This window comes from Taudactylus pleione, unplaced genomic scaffold, assembly GCF_031769625.1.
Source record: "Taudactylus pleione unplaced genomic scaffold, aTauple2 ptg000138l, whole genome shotgun sequence".
Taxonomy (NCBI): domain Eukaryota; kingdom Metazoa; phylum Chordata; class Amphibia; order Anura; family Myobatrachidae; genus Taudactylus; species Taudactylus pleione.
Genome location: NW_028284540.1, coordinates 11,441,027 through 11,468,611, shown reverse-complemented (window position 1 = coordinate 11,468,611; position 27,585 = coordinate 11,441,027). Strand labels below are relative to the sequence as shown.

At 43.3% G+C, this 27,585-nt stretch overlaps 1 protein-coding gene across 13 annotated transcripts in view; it reads right to left on the bottom strand.

Annotated features, from left to right (window-relative positions):
- The window catches only part of CLASP1 (cytoplasmic linker associated protein 1), a 483,598-nt gene that overhangs the window by 71,138 nt on the left and 384,875 nt on the right, over positions 1-27,585 (bottom strand). Inside the window, exon 33 of one of the 13 annotated variants that reach the window (XM_088473663.1) lies at positions 7,443-7,535. The exons of the other annotated variants lie outside the window; for them this stretch is intronic. Coding sequence (XP_088329789.1) covers positions 7,443-7,535 — 93 coding nt within the window. The remainder of the gene's footprint in view (positions 1-7,442; positions 7,536-27,585) is intronic. 13 annotated transcript variants of the gene reach the window in all.

The following is a 27,585-nucleotide window of genomic DNA, read 5'->3' as shown; positions in this document are numbered from 1 at the left end:
TATTGTATTATTCTTATTGTTGATCATTATCGATTTTATGATCCTTAGGGGGTTTTTATTTTTCCATTCTATTATTATATATGATGATCTGTTATTGGTTTTATTCCCCTTGCTATATTTATATGCTCATTATTTATTAATTTTATACCTAGAGTCCAGAAATGATGGAAGTTTGGTCATATTGATTTTGCGATCATCCTGACTATTATTTGGCTTCTATTGATATCTAGACTAAGGCAAAATGGCACCAGTCACCACTAGAGTGGTTACTAGAGGATGCGCTACAATAAAATGGCCGCCGCCACTAAGAAGCGGAGCCCGCAGGAGCTACACGCGGCTGTTGGAGCTGGGGGCACTGTGACCCTTTCAGCATATCTGGCACGCCGGTGAGCTCTGGGAAGGCAATCCGCTTCTAATAAGGGCCATATTAAGTATTTGAGTGAGTCCCAAAACGGACTTTTGAATATCCACTTCGGGTTAAGTGGAATGCACTTCCGGTTCCTGGAACGCAATCTTAATTGCGAAGTGGCGGTACACACACCCACTAATTATAGGATTTAGGGTATATATAGGTCTTTGTTATGATCCTCTCTTAGCCTCCTGATGAAGTCCTGTGAATTATGATTGGACGAAACGCGTTGAGGTTATTGCTGTGATTTACTGCCCGGGGCTCCTGTGATGTGATCATCTACAGATAAGCTTGCTTTATTTTTTACATTGTACGGGCATTTTTACTTTGTTTATGTGTGTATTAAAATTGTTTGTGTAATATACTACAATATGGTCCTTTTTCTTTACCTTGATTGCATATACTGCTGAGATTGGCACATATTTGATTGGGTCTCCTTGCTTGGATGAGGAAGGAAAAGTGCTGAACGACCAGTGATTCTCATATGCTGATTTAATTGTGGATTATTCCACTGCTTAAGGTACCCCTCCACCACACAGGTGATTTAAATTGGTGAAGGGTCCAAAGGTCTATACGAGATTGCACTAGGAGGCGCTCTTTTTCCACTTTTTTGTTTTATAGGATACAACTGCTTGAACTACAGTTTTTTGGGAGACAGAGCTGCCACCCTGAAGATCTGGGGAGTGCTGCATCACTTATGTCTACATAAGACTATAGTGACATTATTAAGGACTAGCGCCATATACCACTACTGCTGATATATATATATATATATATATAGATATATATAAGAGAGAGAGAGAGAGAGAGAGAGATACACACACTTGTTCAGCTGCACCAATTAGGTGGATCTCTGCTAGTAGAGGACCTAAAAATAGAAATGGGAAAGAGGGGGTACCTTTGGTGCACTACAACTTTGAACATTAATTGAATATGAGAAATTTCCACCATTTCTTGGTATATTAACAGAGGTAAAAATATATAAAACAAATTACAATACAAATCAATACATAAATACCTGCACCTACCACGAGAGGTCCACCTAAGAGCTCACACTTGTAAGGGTGTAGGTGGCAGATCACATCCATCCTTCTGTATTGGGGCAGGTTTACTAAAAGTTGTTTTATGCTTTTTATGTATTGATTTGTATTGTAAATTGTTTTATATATCTGTTTATATACCAAGAATAAAATATTCAGGTATAAGAATTATGGGCTGCCATAGGGATTTTATTTAATGAATAATATCCAAAACAAAAACAAATGGTGATTTGAAGAGTAACTAGAAGGTTGTGTTTGACCAACAGCTAATATTGCAATAAATCCCCGTAAGTGGTGGAAATTTCTCCTATTCAATTAATATTAAAAGTTGTAGCATAACAAAGGTACTCCCTCTCTTCCATATATAGATATATACACACACACACAACTAGATTATATTTATCCGAAGACTATTCAGTGTGTCCTCTAGCTCAGACAGAGCTCAACACACATGACCACTTAAGATATAATTTGTGCCTGCTTGTTATATCACGTTAAGGAGTTCTGTGAAAGGTTTCCTGTTTTTTTACGATATGGGCGATTCTGACTCATCGAAAAGACAAATCGTTTAAATCGTCAAGTGTATACGCACTATGCGCGCTCCCGCGGCATCATCCATTGCAGATCTTCAGATCTTCCCTACATGCAGCTCAACCTGACAGACTCGTTAATGATTCCCCGCAAATTGTGTAAGCTCTACTTAACAACCAGGCGTTACGGTTTCACTATATAGTTAGCAATGAAACTACGAACGACGCACGATATCTCGTTTGGTAGATTGCACAGTGTGTATGCCATAGATCGTTTGTCCGGGAGTTCAAGGGTAATCTAGACGACCATTGCATTGTGTGCAAGTCCTCTAGTGTGTACCTAGCTTTGCTCTGAGGTTTTATTTCTGTAGAATGTGCATATTATATTGATTTGTAACTATTATTTGTAAAAGAAAATCACCTAACTGAATAATTGAATATTTAACATACAAAAACATGTTAAGCAAATGTATATCTCACTAAAATGAAATTTTATAGAATGTTGCTTTACTTTTAACTTGGTTTGCCGTCAATTTAAAATGCATTGAGCTGAAACTTAAATATTCAGCATTAGGAAAAGAAGTTAATCAGGGTATCAAAATGGAATAAAAGCCTGCATAGTAACTGATGCTTAATTTTATTAAAAGTATCTACTAGTATCTTTAGAATTTTAGAATTATTAATTAATAAACTTAATAGGGTCAGGAAAAATAGGGTGAGAGGGACTTGTTAGTCAGAGAGCCTCTATTTTCCCGTGTTACCTTGCACAGTAAAGGGGCCTATCCATTAGCAGATAAATTGAACTATATATCGTTCAATCATTCAATTTATCTGCTATGGATAGGCTCTGAACGATGACAGGTGCGCACTCCCGCAGCCGATAAATTGAATCTTTCATCTCTCCAACATGTTGGTCAATTATCGCATATCGCTGCCAGATATTAGAAATATCTGGCAGTTTATATGCGGTAAACGACAAAAGATATTAGCAGCAGCTACAGAGCGCTGCAGAGAAAAAAATCCACTCCCTGAATGATGTCATGCAATATCGTTCATCTTTTGCCAAAATCTGTCATGTACATGACAGATATCATTCAGCACAGCCACCGGAATTTTCAAGGGATATCTTTTTGTCTTTCATCACTCAGAAAAACATCTGCTAATGGATTGGCAACTTAACAGGTTGCCAAATGGACAACACAATGGAAAGAAACACTTATTTTATTTATTTATTTATTAACAGTTTCTTATATAGCGCAGCATATTCCGTTGCGCTTTACAATTGGAAACATTGATAGAACAAAACAGGGTAATAACAGACAGACATAGAGGTAAGAGGGCCCTGCTTGCAAGCTTACAATCTAAACACTTACTTTAAAGAGGTGATTCAGCAAAAACTAAGCAGCAAAAATAGAGAATATGGTGGTAAAAATAAGCGTAGCTGAGAAAGGATAAAGGGTCAAGTTATAAGAACATTTTCTATTGCGGGTAAACGGCATAAAAGTGAATTACACACAATATCCAGAATATGAGCTCCGCAGGGGGATACAGCAACAAAACAAACGGGGGTATGATATAGTAAAACGTACACAGCAGTTAGAGGGTTAAGTAGCTGCTATATGATGCACATAAGCATGTAGTAAACATGGTGTGACGTAATCGGTATGGAATTCCGGCTGCCGCATGGCCGGCAGATCGGTTCCCGGCAGCGGCAGCCCGACAGATCAGCACAGCCCGGCAGCGGAAGCCCGACAGCACTGGAAGTCCCGATCGTCCCTAAGGTAAGAATACCCTAACCTAACCCTCCTTAGGGGTGCCTAACCCTAACCTCCCCTTCCCCGCTGCCTAAAACCTAAGTCCCCTGGGGGGGTGCCTAACCCTAACCTCCCCCCCGAGGATGCCTAACCCTAACCCCCCCTTCCCCTAGCCTAACCCTCCAAGGAGGGTGCCTAACCCTGAGTCCTCCCCGGGTGCCCTAAACCTAACCCTCCACGGCTGTCCGCTGGCGGCGCCCGGCATCCCTTCGATCGGGATTCCGGGCGCCAGTCCCCGGCATCGGGTAAATGACAGGCGTCTAGATATAGACGCCGGTCATTTATCCCGCGCTGAGATAAAGCAGCCGGGAAGCCGGCTGTCGGTATTAAGGCAGCCGGTTTTCCGACTGCATACAGGTGTGACTCATGTTAGGCTGGGCTGTAACCAGTGTTCTAAAGTAAAACACATGTAAGAGAAAAAAATAAAAGACTGAGCAAATGGTAAAATCCATGCTTACTATTGCCTAAGGTACGAATGTTAGCAGTGATGGCTTAGCGATAAAAAGAGAAAGGCCTGCTGCCATCAGCCATTTTTCAGTAGCTTAGGATGTAGCAATAGCATATTCTGCAGTAACTTTTCCTATTCTATTATAGTGGGCAGGACCTACATCTTCAGAATCTAAACACAGTCCAATCAGATAAGTACACTAAAACAGATTTACTAAAAATTAAGCCTAACACCAACAGTGCCTGTAATGAGCAGAACTGGAAAATCGTTACGTGCAGAGCACCCAATAATTTTTTAATCTCTATAATGAATTATGATGGTGATTAAAAAAATAAATAAATAAATAAGAATATCAGCTTTAAAACCCATTCTTGTGCCGAATCTATCAGTACCTGAGAGGCATGAGTCATAACTAATCATCTGCAGATTAATAAATGTGTTGGGAGGTTCAGGAATAATTGTGTTCTATCTAGGTATGGACATCGGAAACCCACCATCAAATGATGGCTGGGGCTTCCACCATCAAAAAACTTTCGATATGATGGTAAGTAACCATCCCATCAAAAGTATTAAATGAAACAAAACTATTAATTTGATTTGCGCATCCACAAAAGACCCTGCTTGCGCAAGCGCAATAGCCCTATAGAAAGGCTGGCAAGGGACAAGACAACACTACCATTACAAGAAACACATTGATGGTCGGCAAACATCAACCATCAATGTCCATCCCTACTTGTATCAGTCGCTCAGGGAGATCAGAGGAACAGATAATCTGTAGCTCTTTACAAGGAGCCACTAACTTTGCTCAAGTTAACATACTTAAGTTCCAAGAATACCATAAATTAAGAGTTTTGAGATGTCATCTGATTCTTAATGGGAGAATTTTGCTTTAATGATGTCAACATTTCTAGAGGAAAGAAATAATGTAGTTAACTGTTAATATAAATCTATTGGTATATAGGACGGAAGGGTTGAAGAACCCAATATAGGAATACATGGGATGTAGTTAAGAGACCGGCGGCCTCGCTCAATGACGACGCTGGAATCCCGACAAGGCGGTTAAGATAGATGTCGAAATACCGATTCCTATCTTAATCTTGACACCTGAATCAAGGAGGACCCCAGTCTGAACGAAGGTAAGCCGGGCCGCCCTTAGCGTTAGCCACGGGGGGGGTGTTAGGTTTAGGTAAGGTAGTGGGCTTAGTGTTCGGTTTTAGGGCGCGGAGTTAGGCACCCCTATGTGGGAGCGTTAGGGTCAGGCACTACTGGGTTGGGGGGGAGGGTTAGGCACTAAGGGGGAGGGTTACGTTTAGGCAAAAGGGGGTAAACTTAGGTTTAGGCACTAACGGTGAGGGTTAGGGTGTGGGGTGGGGAGGGTTAGGCGACAAGAAGTTAGGGTTAGGGGGGGGAAGGTAAGTATACTTCCTGACCTCTGTCGGGATACCAACCATTGGGATGCCGCTGTCGGTATTCTGACAGGAGGCATTGTGACAGCTGGCATTACATACCCATTCTGAATACATTAATGAAAAAGGATTTGTAAGGGAAACTGAAGAGTGAGATAAAATATTGTTAAAGGGTAAATGTGGAAATGTTGATGGTTAAATACATCCAAGCTCAGGTACAATCTGATTGGTCCATATGTATAGCAGCATTATGCAGATTTACCGTATATACTCGAGTATAAGCCGAGTTTTTCAGCACATTTTTTGTGCTGAAAAAGCAACCCCTCGGCTTATACTCGAGTCATGCCCGCATGGTACGCTGCTGAGTAGCGTACCATGCGGGCCGCGGTGCAGACTGTGTCACTGTGACACAGCCTGCACCGCGTGTGTAGCGCTGACCGGACGGAGTTCGGTCAGCACTACACACTGCCAAACACACAGCCGCCGGAGCCGGCAGCTATGTGTTTGGTATAATCAGCAGCCGCTGAGAGTCTGTCAGACTCTCAGCGGCTGCTGCTGCTCCCACTGCGGGAGCCATCTTCCGGCTCCCGCAGTGGGTAATGGGAGAGACATCGTCATGACGACGTCTCTCCCATTATGCAAAGCGGCGGAGGAGCCTGTAGCAGCGTCGGGACCAGGAGCGGGGTTACAGGTGTTTTTTTTTTTACATTTCTTTCTACTGGGGGGGCTACTACCGGGGGGGGGATATCGCTACTGGGGGCACTACCAGAGGGGGGGGGGATTAATAATGGGGGAACTACCAGGGGGGGGATGTTGCTACTGGGGGCACTACCAGGGAGGGGGGGAATACTGGGGGCACTGCCAGGGAGGGGGGGAATACTGGGGGCACTACCAGGGGGGATGTTGCTACTGGGGGCACTACCAGGGGGGGTTAATACTGGGGGCACTACCAGGGGGGGATATTGCTACTGGGGGCACTACCAGGGGGGGGATTAATACTGGGAGCACTACCAGGGGGGAAGTTGCTACTGGGGGCACTACCAGGGGGGGTTAATACTGGGGGCACTACCAGGGGGGGATATTGCTACTGGGGGCACTACCAGGGGGGGATTAATACTGGGGGCACTACCAGGGGGGGGGATTACTACTGGGGGCACTACCAGGGGGGGATATTACTACTGGGGGCACTACCAGGGGGGGATTACTACTGGGGACAGTACCAGGGGGGGATTACTACTGGGGACAGTACCAGGGGGGGATTACTACCAGTAGCTGCTGCATTTCCCACCCTAGGCTTATACTCGAGTCAATAAGTTTTCCCAGTTTTTCGTGGTAAAATTAGGTACCTCGGCTTATATTCGGGTCGACTTATACTCGAGTATATACGGTACCTTCAAATTACAATGCAAAAGGCTACTGATGATTACAGGGAACCATTTGGACCCTTCCACTGAGGATTACAGAAGACCACATTTAACACTCTGCTAGATAATATTAAATCACAAATATTTAAGTAATGCAGAATGTATATAAAAGGAGTGCGTGTGAAAACAACAAAATGCCCTTCTAAAACCAACTTGTACTTAATGTTTGGGCACCCTATCTATTGCATGCAGGCAACTAATGCTGGATATTTTTAAATAATTTTACTTTAGAGCTCAGTCAATATATATTACTTTAGGGCTGAGGATTTGGGCTTGTCGATGCCATCAAAGTTCTTATTTGATGACCAGGTTATTAATACACACACTATACACAGATCAAGTGCAATTTTGTGGTTAGTGCACACGTCTACCTGTTTACACCTCTCTTCCAGGCTTCCCTCGGGCCCAGAGGATGCTGTGCTGGGTCTGGCTGCAAGGTCATCGCACGCCCAGTTATGCAGGGTCTGGGTTTCATAAGACGGCCATGCAGAGAACCATTTCAGAAGGAAGAATTGACGGTTAGAGACCACAACACGTAATATTGCTGTAGAAGTGTGTAATACACTATCTGACATATTAAAATCAGGGACATTATCACCAAAAATATTTAGAACACTAGTGTTTACTAAAAATCAGGGTGACTTCTATGCACCTGCCTTAAGGCCAGAGAAGGAGATGGGGAAAGGTCTGTATACAAGAGCACTAAAGTAAAGCAATACTTGCTGCCAGCTGTCACACTGACCATGCTTATTAGTGATTTGACAGCTTACAGAGTATATGTAACAGAACATAGTAATACACCAGGTTTGACTAGTTTGGAGATCTGGGTGAGCCATTCTATTGAGCGAAGTCATAATTAGATGCTGGAGATATCATTCAAGTGATCAGCAGTTTGGCAATGGTAGGGATCATTGTTGTTCTACTAGAGTACTTGAAAACAGAGACATGAAAGTAACACATTAATGTTTTCTGCAAAGCACATACAATACGCTTTCTTTTTAGAATAATTGACAAACCAGAGATGATCAGGAGATAACAGGATGTAAAGCAGTAAAACCGAATTGTAAAATGACCTAAAAGCGGGTCATAGTACCCTGAAATTACTATTTATATAGAGTATTCCTTCCTCACATTACTGCCATAAACAAGTGAGACTAGTTATGGCATCATTGCTCCAATAATGGCTGGATTGAAAATACAGATTAAAAGAACATTGTTTTTATGTGACCAAGGAGAACATTATTATAACTTCACTTAACATAATGTCTCCTATTATTGCAATGAAAACAAATAGAAGTATTTTGGAAATAGACAGAAGAACATCAGGATCATTTTGTTTTCATGGCGATAACCCAAGTAGACACTGGTAAGTCAAAGCGTGCAAAAAAATGAGGTGACGAATATGAAATTAATTAACATATTGAGGCAATGAAAAAACTTAATTCAGAAAGACTATGACAGATTCCCGAAAAAAAATTTCAGTTGATAAAATTTTCAATGCATTAGTCTGTGAAAATCAAACTAACGCTCTGCCTAATAAATGAATTAAGTGACCTCTGATAAGTGATATCACTAACCCCAGCAAAAAAGTTGGATTTTATTTAAGAACTATAATCAATCACATTGATAATCATTCAAACTACAGAAAATAACATAGGGTAATATGTTTCCTAGCACATTAGACTTCCTGTCAGAAAGCCCACCTATAGACATGCTGCAAAATTAATACCATGTATGACATTAAGGAACAGTAGCTCTGTGTAATTTGGTTGTGAATAAAGTTAAATATTTTTGGTTTTGTTTGTAAGTAAATTATCCCCTGTACTGAAGCCTCAGCAGCTGTGCAGAGATTCTACATATGCTGTTCAATGGCATTGACGTTTAAAGAATTCAAGAAAATGATTTCTTTTGGAGTCTTACAAACAATGTAATAAATCGCCCTCATTAAAACACAGTACTTTACATGTTCCATTTTTGAACACGTTTTAATAATAAGAACCAAGTAATTGGTTTCTCAGAAATAGGAGGATATTAAACTAGTTGCATAAGCTCATTTGTAAGTTTTCTGTCCTTAGGCAAGTTCCCAGCTTCTATACTGATTTATTATTTTACTAAGTGCTAACTAGTGGAGCGCACAGTTTAGAGCAGAGTGTGCCTGGAGGAAGCAATCTTCATTAAAAGCTCCATCTAACAAACGACTTCACAAACGTGCACACTACAGATTTCAGGCTAATTAAATAGAAGCTCATTACAGTATCATGGTAGCAGACTATTACGTTTTTTAATGCACTGCCTGCTGCAAATCTCTACCTGGGATCTTCATCTTAATATAAACAGAAAGTCATTTTTAAAAACATGGCGTATTGTCAGTACATGGTGTCAATGTTCCCAAAGCACAAGTAGTACGTACAGGTTGATTAGGACCTGGGAAGATTCCCATAAGGTTCATAGTAAGGCTGGTTAGCCTTTGGCTTGTGTGCCCTATCTTATAAGTGCCCGATTTAAAAGTGCCAATTAAATTGTAAATCGATTATTGGCGTTATACAGAAGTGAAAGAGAGGGAAATTCACCGATCTACAATCAAACAGCAATCCAAACATTACTTGGACAAAGTGGAATGAAGAATTGTGAATTCACACTCTCCATACTACTAGCTCCTGTGGATACATAACCAGGACATTCATCACTGAACTCCCTGTCTGGTAGCTGCATACACCTGGTGCTTCCCTTCCTACTATTGCTGCTGGCTCTGTGTTTACATTAGGGGTGAGCGGGTTCGGATTTCTGAAATCCGAACCCCCCCGAGCCCCCCCGATCCGAGTCCGATCCGAATCAGGCTCGACTTTTCCCGCCTGACTCGGATCTGAAATCGAGGCAAAACGTCATCATCCAGCCTTCCGAGTCTCGCGGGTTTTGGATCCTATATAAGGTACCCGCGTCGGCGCCATTTTCTCACTCGGCTGTGGACAGTGAAGAGGGAGGGTGGGAGTTAGGGCTGTGTAGTGTAGTGTAGTGTAGTGCTGCTGTTGTCCACTACTTCAAAGTCCATAGGGGCTGGCTGTGTTGTGCTGTGCTGCTGTTGTTAATAGGGGCTGTGTCCACTACTTCAAAGTCCATAGGGGCTGGCTGGACTGTGTTGTGCAGTCAGTTCTCCATAGGGGCTGTGTCCACTCCAAAGTCCTGTGCAGTGTCCCAGTCCTAAAGGAGTGCTGTAGTGTTGTCCAGGGGGTGCTCTGTCCATCAGGGGTGCTCCCCCCAAGTGCTAAAAAAATAATATATTTTCTGTGTTTGTGAATTGTGTGCGCAGTAGCCGCACGTGCATCAACAAAGTAGTGCCAAGCGTGCGCCTGTGTCATAAGTAAAGGGCCGGCTGGCTTGACCGTTAAGGGTGCTGTAACCCCCGAAAGTACACTCCAGTCCAAACCAAAAAAAAAATTATTTTCTGTGTTTGTGAATTGTGTGCGCAGTAGCCGCACGTGCATCAACAAAGTAGTGCCAAGCGTGCGCCTGTGTCATAAGTAAAGGGCCGGCTGGCTTGACCGTTAAGGGTGCTGTAACCCCCGAAAGTACACTCCAGTCCAAACCAAAAAAAAAATTATTTTCTGTGTTTGTGAATTGTGTGCGCAGTAGCCGCACGTGCATCAACAAAGTAGTGCCAAGCGTGCGCCTGTGTCATAAGTAAAGGGCCGGCTGGCTTGACCGTTAAGGGTGCTGTAACCCCCGAAAGTACACTCCAGTCCAAACCCAAAAAAAAATTATTTTCTGTGTTTGTGAATTGTGTGCGCAGTAGCCGCACGTGCATCAACAAAGTAGTGCCAAGCGTGCGCCTGTGTCATAAGTAAATGGCCGGCTGGCTTGACCGTTAAGGGTGCTGTAACCCCCGAAAGTACACTCCAGTCCAAACCAAAAAAAAAATTATTTTCTGTGTTTGTGAATTGTGTGCGCAGTAGCCGCACGTGCATCAACAAAGTAGTGCCAAGCGTGCGCCTGTGTCATAAGTAAAGGGCCGGCTGGCTTGACCGTTAAGGGTGCTGTAACCCCCGAAAGTACACTCCAGTCCAAACCTAAAAAAAAATTATTTTCTGTGTTTGTGAATTGTGTGCGCAGTAGCCGCACGTGCATCAACAAAGTAGTGCCAAGCGTGCGCCTGTGTCATAAGTAAAGGGCCGGCAGGCTTGACCGTTAAAGGGTGCTGTAACCCCCGAAAGTACACTCCAGTCCAAACCAAAAAAAAATTATTTTCTGTGTTTGTGAATTGTGTGCGCAGTAGCCGCACGTGCATCAACAAAGTAGTGCCAAGCGTGCGCCTGTGTCATAAGTAAAGGGCCGGCTGGCTTGACCGTTAAGGGTGCTGTAACCCCCGAAAGTACACTCCAGTCCAAACCTAAAAAAAAATTATTTTCTGTGTTTGTGAATTGTGTGCACTGTGGCTGCACGTGCATCAACAAAGGAGCAGCGCCAAGCGTGCGCCTGTGTCCCATAAGTAAAGAGCCGGCTGGCTCATTTCTTAAAGGGTGGTGTAACCCACAAAGTGCACTACTCTCCAGCAAAAATAAAATAATATTTTCTGTGTTTGTGTGCGCTTTAGCCGCACGTATATATATCAATATAACATAAATGGAGGACCAAACTTTCTCCGATAAAAATAAAATAGGGAAAGATCAAGAACCACTTCCTCCTAGTGCTGTTGCTGCTGCTGGGAGTTGTTCATCATCCCAGAGAGGAAGTAGGAACATCACTACTTTTACTAAACAATTGACCCTCCAACAGTCCCTAGCGATGAGGATGAAGTACGACAGCAGTCATCCTGAAGCAAAACGTATAACTGAGGCCTTGACTGCTATGTTGGTGTTAGACGTGCGTCCGGTATCCGACATTAGTGCAGTGGGATTTAGACAATTGATGGAGGTAGTGTGTCCTCGGTTCCAAATCCCGTCTAGATTCCACCTGCATCCTCAAAGCAGCAGCGACAAGCGTGCGTCTGTCTGTTAAAGGGTGGTGTAACTCTCAAAGTGTTCCAAAAAATAAAAAACTATTTTTTTTATGTGTTTGTGACTTGTGTGCGATGTAGCCACACTTGCATCCTCAAAGCAGCAGCGACAAGCGTGCGTCTGTCTGTTAAAGGGTGGTGACACCCTCAAAGTGTGCTACACAAACAATTAAAATATTGTTCTTTTTTTTTTGGTCTTTGTGAAATGTGTGGGCTGTAGCCACACCTGCATCCTTAAAGCAGCAGCGACAAGCGTGCGTCTGTCTGTTAAAGGGTGGTGACACCCTCAAAGTGTGCTACACAAACAATTAAAATATTGTTCTTTTTTCTGTCTTTGTGAATTGTGTGGGCTGTAGCCGCACCTGCATCCTTAAAGCAGCAGCGACAAGCGTGCGTCTGTCTGTTAAAGGGTGGTGACACCCTCAAAGTGTGCTACACAAACAATTAAAATATTGTTCTTTTTTCTGTCTTTGTGAATTGTGTGGGCTGTAGCCGCACCTGCATCCTTAAAGCAGCAGCGACAAGCGTGCGTCTGTCTGTTAAAGGGTGGTGACACCCTCAAAGTGTTCTACACAAACAATTAAAATATTGTTCTTTTTTTTTTTTCGGTCTTTGTGAAATGTGTGGGCTGTAGCCGCACCTGCATCCTTAAAGCAGCAGCGACAAGCGTGCGTCTGTCTGTTAAAGGGTGGTGACACCTCAAAGTGTTCTACACAAACAATTAAAATATTCTTCTTCTTTTTTCTGTCTTTGTGAATTGTGTGGGCTGTAGCCGCACTTGCATCCTCAAAGCAGCAGCGACAAGCGTGCGTCTGTCTGTTAAAGGATTACATCGGTGACAGCATCCAAGTAGGCATGTCAGACAGTCCGTACCTGTACTGGCAGGAAAAAGAAGCAATTTGGAGGTCCCTGTACAAACTGGCTCTATTTTACCTGAGTTGCCCCCCCTCCAGTGTGTACTCCGAAAGAGTGTTTAGTGCAGCCGGGAACCTTGTCAGCGAAAGGCGTAGGAGGTTGCTTCCACAAAATGTGGAGAAGATGATGTTCATAAAATGAATTATCAACTCTTCCAGGGAGACCAGCCTCCAGAACGTACAGAGGGACCTGTGGTTCCAGCAGGGACGAATTAATACTCTGTGAGGATGAGGATGTACACACTGAAGAGGGTGAGGAATCGGTGGATGAGGAGGATGAGGATGACATCTTGCCTCCGTAGAGCCAGTTTGTGCAGGGACACATTAATTGCCAGCTTGTTTTGTGGGGGCCCAAACGAACCAATCATTTCAGCCACAGTTGTGTGGCAGACCCTGGCGCTGAAATGATTGATTTGTTAAAGTGTGCATGTCCTGTTTATACAACATAAGGGTGGGTGGGAGGGCCCAAGGACAATTCCATCTTGCACCTCTTTTTTTTCTTTGCATTATGTACAGTTTGGGGCCTAGTTTTTCTAACTGCCATCCTGTCTGCCACTGCAGTGTCACTCCTAGATGGGTCACGTGTTTGTGCCGCCCACTCGTGTCGCTTAGCATAGTCATCCAGCTACCTCGGTGCAACCTTTTGGACATGAAAACACTATTGTGAGGTGTGAGGTGTTCAGAATAGACTGGAAATGAGTGGAAATTAAGGTTATTGAGGTTAATAATAGCATAGGAGCAGAGAAACCAACAAATTCTGTGATTTTAGCTGTTTTTATGCTTTTTTTTAAAAAAATACAGATCCAAAACACAAAACCCAGAACCCAAAACACGGAAGGGTGGTTTTGGCAAAACCAATCCAGATCCAAAACACGAAGATCCAGATCCAAAACCAAAACACGAAAAGTGGCCGGTGCACACCCCTAGTTTACATATAATCCTAATGCATACTTATCAGTTTACCTCTATGATAATGTACTTTTACCTTAGCTCTGTTTCTAAGTCTTATATCATCTAGCTCCAACCACTGTCTATTTTATTATTTAACTTCTGCTCCCACCAAATCTCCACTTTTATTATACTCAATAATAAACTTTTGTTTTACATACACATTTTTCCCACACTGTACTCTTACTTACATTTCTGGAAATCTGCACTCTTACATTCTTTCCTCATTCCTACTTTTTCTTCCCTTATTCACATCATCCTTACCATGACCATGTTTTCTTCAACTCCCACGGTCACCCAGTGTCTACCTAATGTTTTGTCCTGCCTCCTGCTTCCACCTTTATGCTTTCCCCCTTGTCTCCTCCACTTCCTCTTCCCCTTATCTCCTCTCCTCTGTTTACCTTCCTCCCCATCTTCTCCAATTAATCCACTTTCATTCTCTTATACTCCACTGGGGTCCTACTACCTCACTGCTAATCCCTCCTCCCACCCCCCTCTCCATGTCACTTCACCCCATATCCATCCACAAATCATTAAGCTCCCTTCCTGCCCACCTTCTGCTGGCTCCCCTTCTAGCACTGGAGACCGCACCATCGCTACACTCTATTCATCTCGGTCCCCCAAACTAATCTCACCTCCACGCTATAGCAACCCTGATAATCTCATCCAAATCTCTACAACAAACGCTGTCCCCCTATCCTGTGCCCTCTGGAATGCCAGGTCAGTCTGTAATAAACTGGTCCCAACCCATGACCTTTTCATCTCCAGCTCCCTGAATCTCTTAGCCATTACTGAAACCTGGATTTTACCCTCTGACACCACTTCTCCTGCAGCTCTCTCCTCTGGGGGCCTCACCTTTTCCCACACCCCACGACCTGGGGGTCGCCATGGTGGTGGTGTTGGGGTCCTCGTATCCCCTGGTTACTCATACCAACCCATACCCTCTGAACCATCCCTTACATTCTCTACATTTGAAGTCCATGCCTTACGCCTCTTCCACCCAGTACACCTCAGAGTAGCTGTCATTTACCGTCCCCCTGGCCCTCCCTCCAAGTTCCTTGACAACTTTGCTTCCTGGCTCCCTCACTTTCTCTCCTCAGACCTTCCCTCCATTATCCTAGGTGACTTCAATATTCCAATTGATATGCCCCACAGAATCCTCTGCCTCCAAACTCCTCACCCTCACATCTTCACTTGGTCTCTCCCAATGGACCTCCTCACCCTCCCATGTGAGTGGCTTGATCTGGTATTCACTCACCGATTTGATATTTCTGATCACTCCAATTCCCCTTTCCCACTTTCTGACCATCACCTTCTCTCTTTTAACCTGTCCCTCTCTCCTTCCCCTTCTCTACCTCCAAAAGCCGCCATCACTAAGCGTAACATTGATGCTATCGACAGTTTCCTTTTCTTCCCTGCTTGACTCTTCTCTCCCTTATCCTCTCTCTCTCCTGTCCTGACCAAGCCACTTCCCTATACAACGCCTCCCTTACTTCTGCTATGGACTCTGTTGCTCCGGCAATCACTACTCACACTCGCAGATCTACTCCTCAACCCTGGCATTCCAAATGCACCAGATACCTGCAAAAGTGTTCACGAACCGCCGAGCGACAGTGGAAAAGATCACGCTCTATGGCAGATTTTCTCCATTTCAAATTTATGATCTCATCCTATAATGCTGCTCTCTCCCTCTCTAAACAGTCATATTTCAAGTTCCTCATCTCCTCTCAGTCCTCTAATCCCCAGCGTCTCTTCACCACTTTCAACTCCCTCCTTCGCCCACCCCCTCCTTGCTCTCTGCCCTTGACTTTGCTACCTACTTTACATCTAAAATTGATTCCATACGTCATGACATCATATCCAACCAGTCCCCCTGCTCTCCACCTCCTCCTTTCCCAGATCACCCCTCCAAATCAACTTTACCAACTCTAGCACCCTTCTCCCCTGTATCTGGAGAGGAAGTCATGGCCCTTATCCGGTCCTCCCCCTCTTCCACCTCCCCCCTTTATCCTATCCCCTCTCGCCTCCTCTCTCTTTCTGCCTGCTCCCATCTTGCCCACCTCATTAACCTCTCCCTCTCCATCAGGCACTGTTCCTTCTGCGTTCAAGCATGCCCTTGTCTCCCCCATTCTTAAAAAACCTACCCTTGATCCTAACCTTCTTTCTAACTACCGACCCATCTCTCTCCTCCCTTTTGCCTCCAAACTCCTTGAGCGGATTGTCTACAAACGCCTTACCAATTTTCTTTACTCCCACTCCCTCCTTAATCCTTTTCAGTCCGGCTTCCGTTCTCTCCACTCCACTGAAACTGCCCTAACAAAAGTCAGCAACGACCTCCTTGCTGCCAAATCCAAGGGCCACTACTCTCTTCTCATTCTCCTTGATCTCTCTGCTGCTTTTGACACTGTGGACCACCCTCTCCTGCTGCATATCCTTCACTCCCTTGGTCTACGTGACACTGCCCTCTCCTGGCTGTCATCCTACCTCTCTGACCGATCTTTCTCAGTTTCCTCTCATGACTCCTCTTCCCCCCCCCCCCCACAGCCTCTTACAGTAGGTGTTCCTCAAGGTTCTGTTCTTGGACCTCGTCTATTCTCCCTCTATACTTCCTCTCTAGGTGAACTCATCAGCTCTTTTGACCTCCATTATCATCTCTATGCTAATGATACTCAAATCTACATTTCCTCCCCTGATCTCTCCCCCTCTCTTCTAACTCGTATCTCCAACTGTCTCTCTGCCATCTCTTCCTGGATGTCCCAGCGATTTCTTAAACTTAATATGTCTAAGACAGAGCTGATCGTCTTCCCACAAAACCTCCCACATAACCTCACTTCCCACTATTTCTTTATCAATTGATGGTATACCTCACTTCCCACTATTTCTTTATCAATTGATGGTATAACTATCTCATCTAGCCCCAAAGTGCGCTGTCTTGGAGTCATCCTGGACTCATCCCTCTCTTTCAAACCACATATCTAGAACCTTTCACAGTCCTGTCGTTTCCATCTCAAAAATATTTTTAAGATCAGACCCTATCTCACCCAGGATGCTACAAAAACCCTCATACACTCACTGGTCATCTCCAGATTGGACTACTGTAACCTCCTCCTATCTGGCCTCCCCAAATCCCATCTCTCTCCTCTCCAGTCTGTCCTCAATGCTGCTGCACGGCTTATTTTCCTCTCCAAACGCTCTACATCTGCCTCCCCTCTCCTACAAGCCCTCCACTGGCTCCCCTTCCCTTTTAGAACCCAATTTAAGGTTCTCACGCTCACTTACAAAGCCCTCACCCAATCTTCCCCCATATACATATCTGATCTCATCTCCCTTCACTCTCTTCTCCGCTCTCTTCGTTCAACTAATGCACGCCGCCTTTCATGCCAGCTGATTACTTCCTCCCACTCCCGCCTCCAAGATTTTGCCCGCACTGCTCCCCACCTCTGGAACTCTCTCCCACTCCCCATCAGACTCTCCACCTCTTTGCAATCCTTCAAACGGGCTCTCAAGACCCATTATTTCATCAAAGCGTTCCAGCTGTCATTCTAACTCCCTGATACATACACCTTCCTCCCCATCTGTGTCACCCCTGTTTGTCTTCCCCTCCCCTTCTAGAATGTAAGCTCTTATGAGCAGGGCCCTCTTACCTCTTGTACTTCTCTCTACTTTAGTTTCATCTATTCTTACTCACCACTAGGGCACCTAACACTTGGCTGCTTATGCTCTGTTGCTTATCTGGGTGTCATGATCACTAAAGTAGCAAAATGTATTATCCATGTCCTGGTCCTGTATTGTATTGTTCTGTAAGTCGCTTGTCTACAACTTGTTTATGTGCTTTGTAAGGCGCTGCGGAACATTTGTGGCACCATATAAATAAATGATAATAATAATTTGCTACAGAGTGGTCTACTGCCCTGTGATGTGTGGATAAAGTCAAATTTCATAGCAATATTCAGTCCACTCCAATAAGAGTTTCAAAAACCACTAGTACCAATAAAGAAAGGGAAACAACACAGAGGCAATCAATTAATAAACTAGTTTAATTTAATATAAAATACGTAATCTGCAAAGGCCACATATTAAATATTAGTACTCATTATGTTCTTTCTAAAATTAGTTTATGAAACCTTCTCTATTTGAGGTTCCAAAACGTAATAACCAAATGAGATCATAAACCATCATAAAAAGCAGCATTAATTGCACAAACTCTGACGTGCGCCAGGATTCAATAAAACTATAAAAAATGCTTAATGGATCTGTTATACACTACTGTCATTCTTACTTCTGCTGTTCTTCATAGTTGAAAATATAATCAATTAGTACAGGTAGTTAGGGGGAATTGGTATGGAATCCCGGCTGCCGCATGGCCGGCAGTTCGATGCCCGGCAGCGTAAGCCCGACAGCACTGGAAGTCCCGATCGTCCCTAAAGTAAGTATACCTTAACCTAACCCTCCTTAGAGGTGCCTAACCCTAACCTCCCCCCCAAGTGCCTAACCCTAACCCCCTTTCTCCACTGCCTAAACCCCTGGGGGGGTGCCTAACCCTAACCCCCCCTTCCCCTAGCCTAACCCTAACCCTCCCGGGGGGTGCCTAACCTCGAGTCCCCCCGGGTGCCGTAAACCTAACCGTCCCCCCCACGGCTGTCCGCTCGTGGCGCCTGGCATCCCTTCGATCGGGATGCAGGGCTCTGGTCCCTGGTGTCGGGTAAATGACAGGTGTCTAGATATAGACGCCGGTCATTTATCCCACACCGGGATAAAGCAGCCGGGAAGCCGGCTGTCGGTATTAAGGCAGCCGGTTTCCTGACTGCATACCAGTTAGGGTAAGCTTTAATGCCCAAAATATAGCTTTACAAAATGTACTAGGGTCATTCCATGTCAAGTGATTTAACTGGAGTACTGCAATGTGTTACTGTCATGTAATAATGTTACTGGAGTACTACAATCCATTCCGGTCTTGTAATACTGTATTATTACTGAAATACTGCAATGTGTTCTTCTCAAGCAATATTGTTACTAGATTACAATCCATTTCTGTCATGTCATTAAATTGCCTTACCATTTGCTTTTATTCTCTGCATACAGTTAATACTTTCAGAGAGTGTCTCAAATATAGATTTAAGTTTAACAAAAAATATGTAGTTTTTGAGCTATGAGGTTTTGAAAATATCAAAGATCCACACATTTTGGCAATTGTGAACATACAAAAACTTAATTTTATCAGAACAGAAATAAGAGATTTAAAAAAAATAATAATATATATATATATATATATATTATTCATAACAGGCTTTCATTTGATATATCACATGACTAGACTTTAGGACGTCAACATTGCAAGACCCCAGACTCAAACATTTAAAAAAGAGATTTCTGAAATACATAGAATTTTAAATTTTCAGAAGATCGTGATGTTTTAAGATTGTCCATGCCAAAAAGCAAGTTTAAATCTCAATTGGAAGTAATATTTTTAGTAATTTTTGTTGCTTGTAGCATGTAAATATTTCAGATTTTGTACTATATTGCAGTCCAATATCAAAAAATTGGAAAAATGTTGATTGTTTGTGCTGTTTACTTCATTAATCTTGACTGTTTTTTTTTTTCTTATACCTTCGAGACAGTAATATCTAAGGGTGCATTATATTATTAATGGGGAATTATAAAAACTTGATAAATAATTTGGGTAATATTACAAATAATTACAGTGAATTGTTTTGACAAATCTAAAAGCAGGAAGATCCATTGCTCTGGTGTTTGTAGTTTGGCCTTGCATGCAGAGACAATCCAGTTGGAAAAGTGGAGTGTTGAGAAAAGCAACAAACCAAATTCTACCTATAATTTATTTTGTAAAGGCTAGACCATTAAGACATGTGACTTGATTATACATCAAATAATCAATACCAATTGTAAATTCATATATATTCTATGTAACAGAATGCAACAAAAACGTAAAATTGCCCCATGTCCTTATCGGAGTACTACAATGTATTCCTGTTATGTAATAATGTTAGTGTTCCTGTCATGTAGTAATGTTACTCTATTCATACAATCTGTCCCTGTCATGTAATAATGTTACTGGAGTACCGCAATGTGTTTGTCAGGTAATAATGTTGCCACAGTGCGCAGAATCCTGGTGTTCACATATCGGGTCTGGCGGCTCTGCTTGGCATCTGGACAGTGGACAGAGTCCACGGTGCCCGCTGCTGAAATCCTTGGCTCCCCCTCTGACTCCGGCTGCAGTCCATTTTCACGGCCGTGGCTCCCATAGGGCTTCACGTACCACTCAGAAATAAATTTAAAGGGGCGTCCAATGATGACATCACTGTGGCGGCGAGACTGAAGTCCCAGTATATAAGGAGGATCTGGGACAATTCTCATTTGCCAGAGTACAGGCTCTCAAACCATACTCCAGCGTCCTGTGATTAAGTCTGCTCGCTTCTGACCTTGGCTTTGGTTGTGACCTGACTCAGTCTCATTCTTGGTACTGCGCTTGATTTTCAAGTTTCAACCTTGGCTTTCCTCTGTGTCTGTTCCATGGTACCATCTTGTCCGTTTGGCTCTGACCCGGCTTGACGACTACGTGGTATGCCTGCATTGTACTCTGCTCTATCCAGAGAACACCAGCATCTGTACAAGGGAACAGAGTCTGCGGGCCACAACCTGCGTATTGGACGCAGCTAAGCCCAAACCTTCTTGCGGGTGTCCCTGGTGAATACCGACGTCACGTTCAAGACTGCGCCACAGTACTGGGTCTCGCAAATCTCGAAGTATGGGCTAGCATCCACTATCCATCGGTGACTTGCAACAAATGTTGCTGGAGTACTACAATCCTTTCCGGTCATGTCATCATTTTACTGGAGTACTGCAATGTGTTCCTTTCATGTAATAATGTTACTAGAGTACTACAGTCAGTTTCCTTTTTGTAATATTATAACTGAAATACTGCAATGTGTTCCTGTCAAGTAATAATGTTACAGGAGTACTAGAATGTGTTCCCATCATGTAATAGTACTGAAAAACTGCAATGCGTTCCTGTCATGTAATGAGGTTACAAAAGTACTGCACTGTTTTTCTGTTATTTAATACTAGCTGGGATACCCAGCATTCCCCGCGTTGAAGGATAGGACTATGGGAAAATCTGCTGCTTTTCATTTTCTACATTGCAGACCAACATTGGAGACCATGGGAAAATGTGCTTGGAGGAATTTAGAAAATGTCAATGCAGGTGCAGTGTGACAGTTGAACCTCAGAGTCACTGCTCTTCCACTGGAGCTCTGCCTGCCCCCCACTGGTACATATCAGCCTGTGCCTTCAGATCAGAGCAGTTTTAGACACTGGAAGATATCCTGAGCACTTGCTAAAACAAACATTTTAAATCAGACACTTCACGGCCTACTTGGCAGGCACCATGTAGACCTCCATGACCCTGACAAAACTTAAAACATAGCCATAAACCTGATCCTGGTAAAAATACACCACCATCAGGGGCATATCTATAATTGGTGCAAGGTGTGCACGTGCACACGAACCCCAAGGGCCGGGGGAGCCCACACCACACACCCTGCACCCATATAGTCTTATACATACTTCTCTGTAGTCTCCAGGGTGCTGCTCTGCAGAAAAAGATCACTGGGAAAATGGCAGCGTCCATTTTCCCGGTGACTTGCGCACACGGGCCCCCTCCTCTTTTAAAACGCCCCTGACCTCCATGCCAAATTTGGTGGAGCTAGGTACAAAACTCTTGCTGTGCATAAAGGACAATTAGTTGTGTAATGTTACTGAAGTACTGCAAAGTGTTCCTGCCATGTAATAATGTTACTAGAGTGTTGCAATGCGTTACTTTTAAATACCTTACTGGAGTACTAAAAAGTGTTCCTATAGGAAATAATATTACTGGCATACGGCAATGTGTTCCTGTCATGCAATAGTATTACTGGAGTAATGCAATATTACTGCAGTACAGCAATGCGATTCTGTCATGCACAGATCTGTCCTCATATACCTAGCCTCAATATACCTTGGGGCACAAGATTCCTGGCACGTGAGCTGCGCCGAGTGGTGTAGCATCTTTTTCACTCTTATATGCGTCTCAGTCGCAATGCGACAAACCTGCTTACACATATGCAAGTGTTGCGTATTAAATTATTCAGTGCAGTATCATGAATCGGTTTTGTTGCATCGCATTGCCTAATGCTGGGTACACACTGGCCGATCAATTGATCGGGCAATATATCGTGCCCCCGTCGGCCAGTGTGTACAGATGATATGTCTGAACGACGTAGTTCACAGACATATCGCATTGGCTGTGCTGCACAGCCAATGGACAGATATGTCTGCAGACATATCTGTCCATCGGCAAGTGTGTACGGGCAATCAGCAGACCGCCCGGCCACAGGTGTGCAGAGAGAGCGGGGGAGCCTCGAGCGGGTACTACTTACCCGGGTCCGGCACAGCTCCCCATCCACAGCAGCCCAGCACTGGGCTGCACTGGGAGACTGTCCGAGGCTGCTAAAGCAGCAGCCCGAGCAGTCTCTTATGCCAAAGGGGGGGAGCGATCATGCTGATCGTGCCCCCCTTTGGCTGTGCGCCGGGATGAGGGGCACACAGCACCCCCCCTCCCCAGCGCCACGTCAGAAATGTTTGTTTTTTTACCTGAATGGGGTGTGGCCACGCCTCCTGAAATTAGACCATGCCCCCAGTCCAGCTCGACCCGCTGCAGCAGCAGATTATGGTCGTTCAGTGTGTATTAACGACCATCATCTGCAGATATATCTGTCAGGTGTGTACCCACCTTAAGACGCACATTCAAGCAAAAATGACCCTTGGCTCAAGCCCAGTTGCATGGGACCTGGCACGCTGGCAAAAGCGTATGAGGAAATATCTGTAATAGTATTACTGGAGTACTGCATTGTGTTTATATTATGTAATATTAATGGAATACTATAATGTGTTCCTGTCCAATAACAACCGCACTGGAGTCCTGCAAACTGTCACTACAGGTAAGGTGGTTACTGTAAAGATGACATCCACTAGCAGACTTGAATACGACTGCACGATTACGACATTGTAATTGTGCAGTCGTTTGTCAGTCTTTGATGTGCCTACACTGAACAAGCAGTCATTCAGTGTAGGCTCATCAATCATCTGCAAACATGCTGAACCTGACGTTATCGTCAGGTTGTGCAGCATGTTTGCACGATGATAGATGTCTAAACGACCAGCGGGCATGCTGGTTGTTTTAGACATTTTTGCAAACGATTTATGAACGATTGAGCAATCGTTGTCGTTCAACTTAATCGTCTAGTGGATGGGCACCTTAACAAAGGGCTGGAGTGCGGCTCTGGGTTATAGCTGCAGGAGGAAAGGACACTGCCATGCTTGCTGAAAACATTTGACAAGCTATGCTTTCATCTTTGAGGAACAGGTTATACAGCCTTGAAATGTCAGGCTCATGTTACTGACAGCAAAGCTGCTATTTTTGGGCGAAAAGCAAAAAAAATTAAAAATAAAACTGCACTGTCAGCCGTCATGGCTCCACTGTTTACCTAAGTTTAACCATTTAGATCTAGTGATGAAAGGGATTATAAATCTTACACTCCTCCAGGCCCTTAGTAGTACTATGAGGAGGCAACATCTCAATTTACACAACTTTCCCTGATAAAACATTTCAAATGAAAAACTACCTCACTTTTTCAACTTGAATACAAAGTCCCACTGGTGTCCACAGTGCATCAGCTTGTCTGACGGAGTGTATATTATATCAGTTAGGATATCTAATGTGTATTTAGGTGAACTTGCTCATACCAGCCAAAATGACTCATATCCTACATTGTCAGACTGCAGAGAATGGCACACATGGGAGATATTTTGCCTAAGTTTACCAATCATATAATATGTTTAGACTAACATACATAACCAGCCTTGGACTAGCCGGACAGGTAAATCAGGTCTGCGCCTAGCTGATCTTGTTTTGGTGACTGAACCACATAGTGTAAGAGTATTTGAGAAGTGAAACAGATACAGAACATATACATAATAGATTGTATGTCAGGAATAACAGATCCACTATTTGTATAGCTGCACGCACAGCATTTCACATGGGGACTGTATTTATGGCTTGTTACAAGTTGCAAAAGCCTCACAAAAACAATGTTACATGGGTGGAGGCCATATATCTAGTTGGATTTGGTGAATTATGTTGAATAAGATGTGCCTAAAAACAGGTCATAGCTATATTATAGAGTGGCCAAAAAACATGCCCTAGTGTTCACTGAAGAGGCACCATGAACACTGGATGAACCTTTTTATTCCGCAAGTTCTCTGATTGTAATGAAAGTCTTTCTTTATAGTACAGGTTGAGTCTCCGATATCCAAAATGCTTGGGGCCAGGGGTATTTTGGATAACGGAATATTCCGTATTTTGGAATATATGCATACCACAATGAAATATCTTGGGAATGGGACCCAAATATACACACAGAATGCATTTATGTGTTAGATACACCTTATACACACAATCATTTTGTGGCTCAAACAAAGTTTGTGTACATACATGAAATTCCGTTGTTTCATATACACCTTATACACACAGCCTGTAGGTAATTTTATATAATATTTGTAATAATTTGTGCCCTAGACAAAGTTTGTGTACATTGGACCATCAAAAATCAAAGGTTTAATTTTCTTAGTCAAGCCAAAAAAATTCCGTATTTCGGAATATTTGGATATGGGAGACTCAACCTGTATAGCTGTTGTTTAGAGTAAAATGACAGCATTGTTAGGTGTATCCTTCTTATAAAACTAATTGCTGATTGTCATTTGCTTTCATACCTTACCAGATTTTAATTTCAACCAATCAACTAGTTGGATGGTTGGACAGAAAATCCTTAGGTGTGTACCCAGCCTTAGTGAAGGCATAGCAGCTATATATAGGAGTGTATTAAACCAATGTGTGTGTATATATACCCAAATACAGGACCAAACAGTCATATATGAATGAAGACACCTCTGAAGTTTGTTCCATGACTTTAGGCTTTTAATAAATACAGATGTATCCTCATACATCTAGCTTCAATACGCCACACAGCGCGACTTGCCTGGCATGAGTGAGCTGCAAGATACTGTGCTACTCTGCTAGCATCAGGTGTCTTTTTTGACAAATATGCATCTAAATTGCAATGCGATGAGACCGCTTCAGTGGCTTGTGATAATTTGATATGCGACACCAGTATATCTGTGTGCACCTGGGTCTGTATATAAAGCACAACAGAACTTAGAATCAAAAAATCTGCGGCCGTTACATTGTAGCTTTTCGTATACGGATTCAAAAACCCAGTCGCACATAGATACACAAGTGTCGCATATCAAATTATTCAGCAGTGTCTGCTGGTGCAGCCTAGTCACATCATATTGTGACAAATGCATTTTCAGCAGAAAAGATGCCCGGCGCTAGCAGAGTCTGACAGGACCTGGCGTACCAAGAGATGCTTTTTAGCATGAATGCAGCAAAGACGTATAAGGACACATTTGTATGTATCATGTGGTTGGCAAGAAGTTGATTATATAATTAGATGTAATGTATATAGCTTTTATAATAGGGGCATACAAACATATCAAATGACAGATTATCTTGAGAGTTTAGGAAGAATATATAGAATAATACAAATTGTATATTTGGACAAAACTGGAACATGTACAGGAATGGTAGTCACCTTGGTAATATGTAAATGAGCTATGTGGTCACTTTAGAAGTGAGTCGGAATGAGTTAGAAAAGCAAATATAATGTGGGTCATAAAAAGTCTGCTAAGTGTCAGCATGGCAATAAAGAGAGAACAGGTGGGGTTAAATAAACATGGTCTGTAGGTGAAGGTCTAATCTACTCATCAATATATCTCTTTCCGGAATCAATGTGAAATTACAAGAAGGTGAACTGCAGTTTGTAATTATAAAAGCCTGGTGAAGCAGAACATTTTATTCCCTGCATTGGTATAAAGATTATGAAGTAATTGGGTAGCCAAACTCCTCCTCACTTTGTACTCATTCACCTGAAGTCGGCTGCTGTCCAGACCTGGAAACTGGCAATGAGACAAGGGTAACAAGAAAAGCAGGAACAGACTTGGGTAAAGGACAAGACCTACACAAGTGGGTGGATCCCAAAGACAAATAAAAGCATTCACTTTTACTGCAGTGAAAAGAAAAAGAAAACTAATGCAAATCAGGTCACATCCACTAACAGAAGCTACTTGAAAAGTTAATAAAATAGGACTCTACAAATTGCAATGATAGTAAAACTATCCTTGATAAACTGATAAACTGTAAAAGTTAAGTTACAATGAGAACTTGTCCTCTGCGGTTTTAGATCACCACTTCCCCATAAAAAAAAAAAAAAAATTATTGCTACTAGTGGGAGAAATTACGTTAAATAATACTTTTTAGTGTCCATGGCATGAAATACAATGCAGACAGTTTTTTAACTTGGGTATTTAGAGAATTAAATTGCATGTGTGGCTCTAGGTCTGTTTTCCTTATTGTAGATCAGAGGTTCTCATCTCCAGACCTCAAGTACATCCAACAAGACATGTTTTGTGAAACTATTGCATTAAGCCAGGCATAAATTATGCAATTATTGGCAGACCGGACCTATAATTGATCGGACGGTCAGACATGAAACATCTTCCAACATGCCAGACTGATCCAATCATTGGTCGGTCACATCTGGCAGTGTATCTGCTGCCGTGGCAGAGCACATAAATTTTGCCCTGTTCCTCCCCAGATATTGTGAAGCCATTAACTGAGAAAATATCTCACAGTGTATGGCCATGATATCTAATGGGTTTCAGGCTGTCAGATAAAATGGTTGTCGATCTGACAGACATTTTATACCTGACAATGTATGCCCAGCATTAGATGTCAATCTCCCTTTTATACAAATGGCTCCATATTGGACTTACAGGTAAAAATCTGATGTGCATAGGTAAAAGATCAACCTAGTGGTAAAAAAGAAATATCTTTCACATGGATAAAACTCAGAGTAGCAACTTTGTGTGGTGGACATATGTGAGAGATTCTTCTTCTTCTCTACCCTGGATCCATTACAAGAATTGTAGCTCTTGCTGACTGGAAAGGGTGGGAAACACAAGGCTTTTAACATGTTTATCATGAGTCTTCACAATTTCAAGTTGAGTAGACATCTTGCACTGGCCTGGGAACACTAACGATATAAGCACTGGTCAAGCTACCAGAAAGCAGAGGGACAGGACAGACTTCTAATCCCAGGTATGCAGAAAGGGTTGGTTATGAAATCCCGGTTGTTGGGATGCCGCTGGTCAGAATACAGACAGCAGCATCCCGACAGCCATAGGAAAGAACATTTAGTGTTTCCCTAACCACTACCTTAATCCTCTCTCCCCGGTGCCTAACCCTAACCTCCCCGCACCCTAATCCTAACACTCCCTCCCCGATGCCCAACCCTAATGCTCCCCCTAGTGCCTAACCCTAACCTCCCCCTAAAACACCGATACTTACCTTCGGGATGCCAATGGTCGGGATATTGGTGCCAGGATACTGGTGCCGGGATTTCGGCGCCGGTATTTAGACTGTCGCACACCGGGATGCCGACTACATCCCATGCAGTAATGGTCGGTTCACATCACTGAGCTAAGACT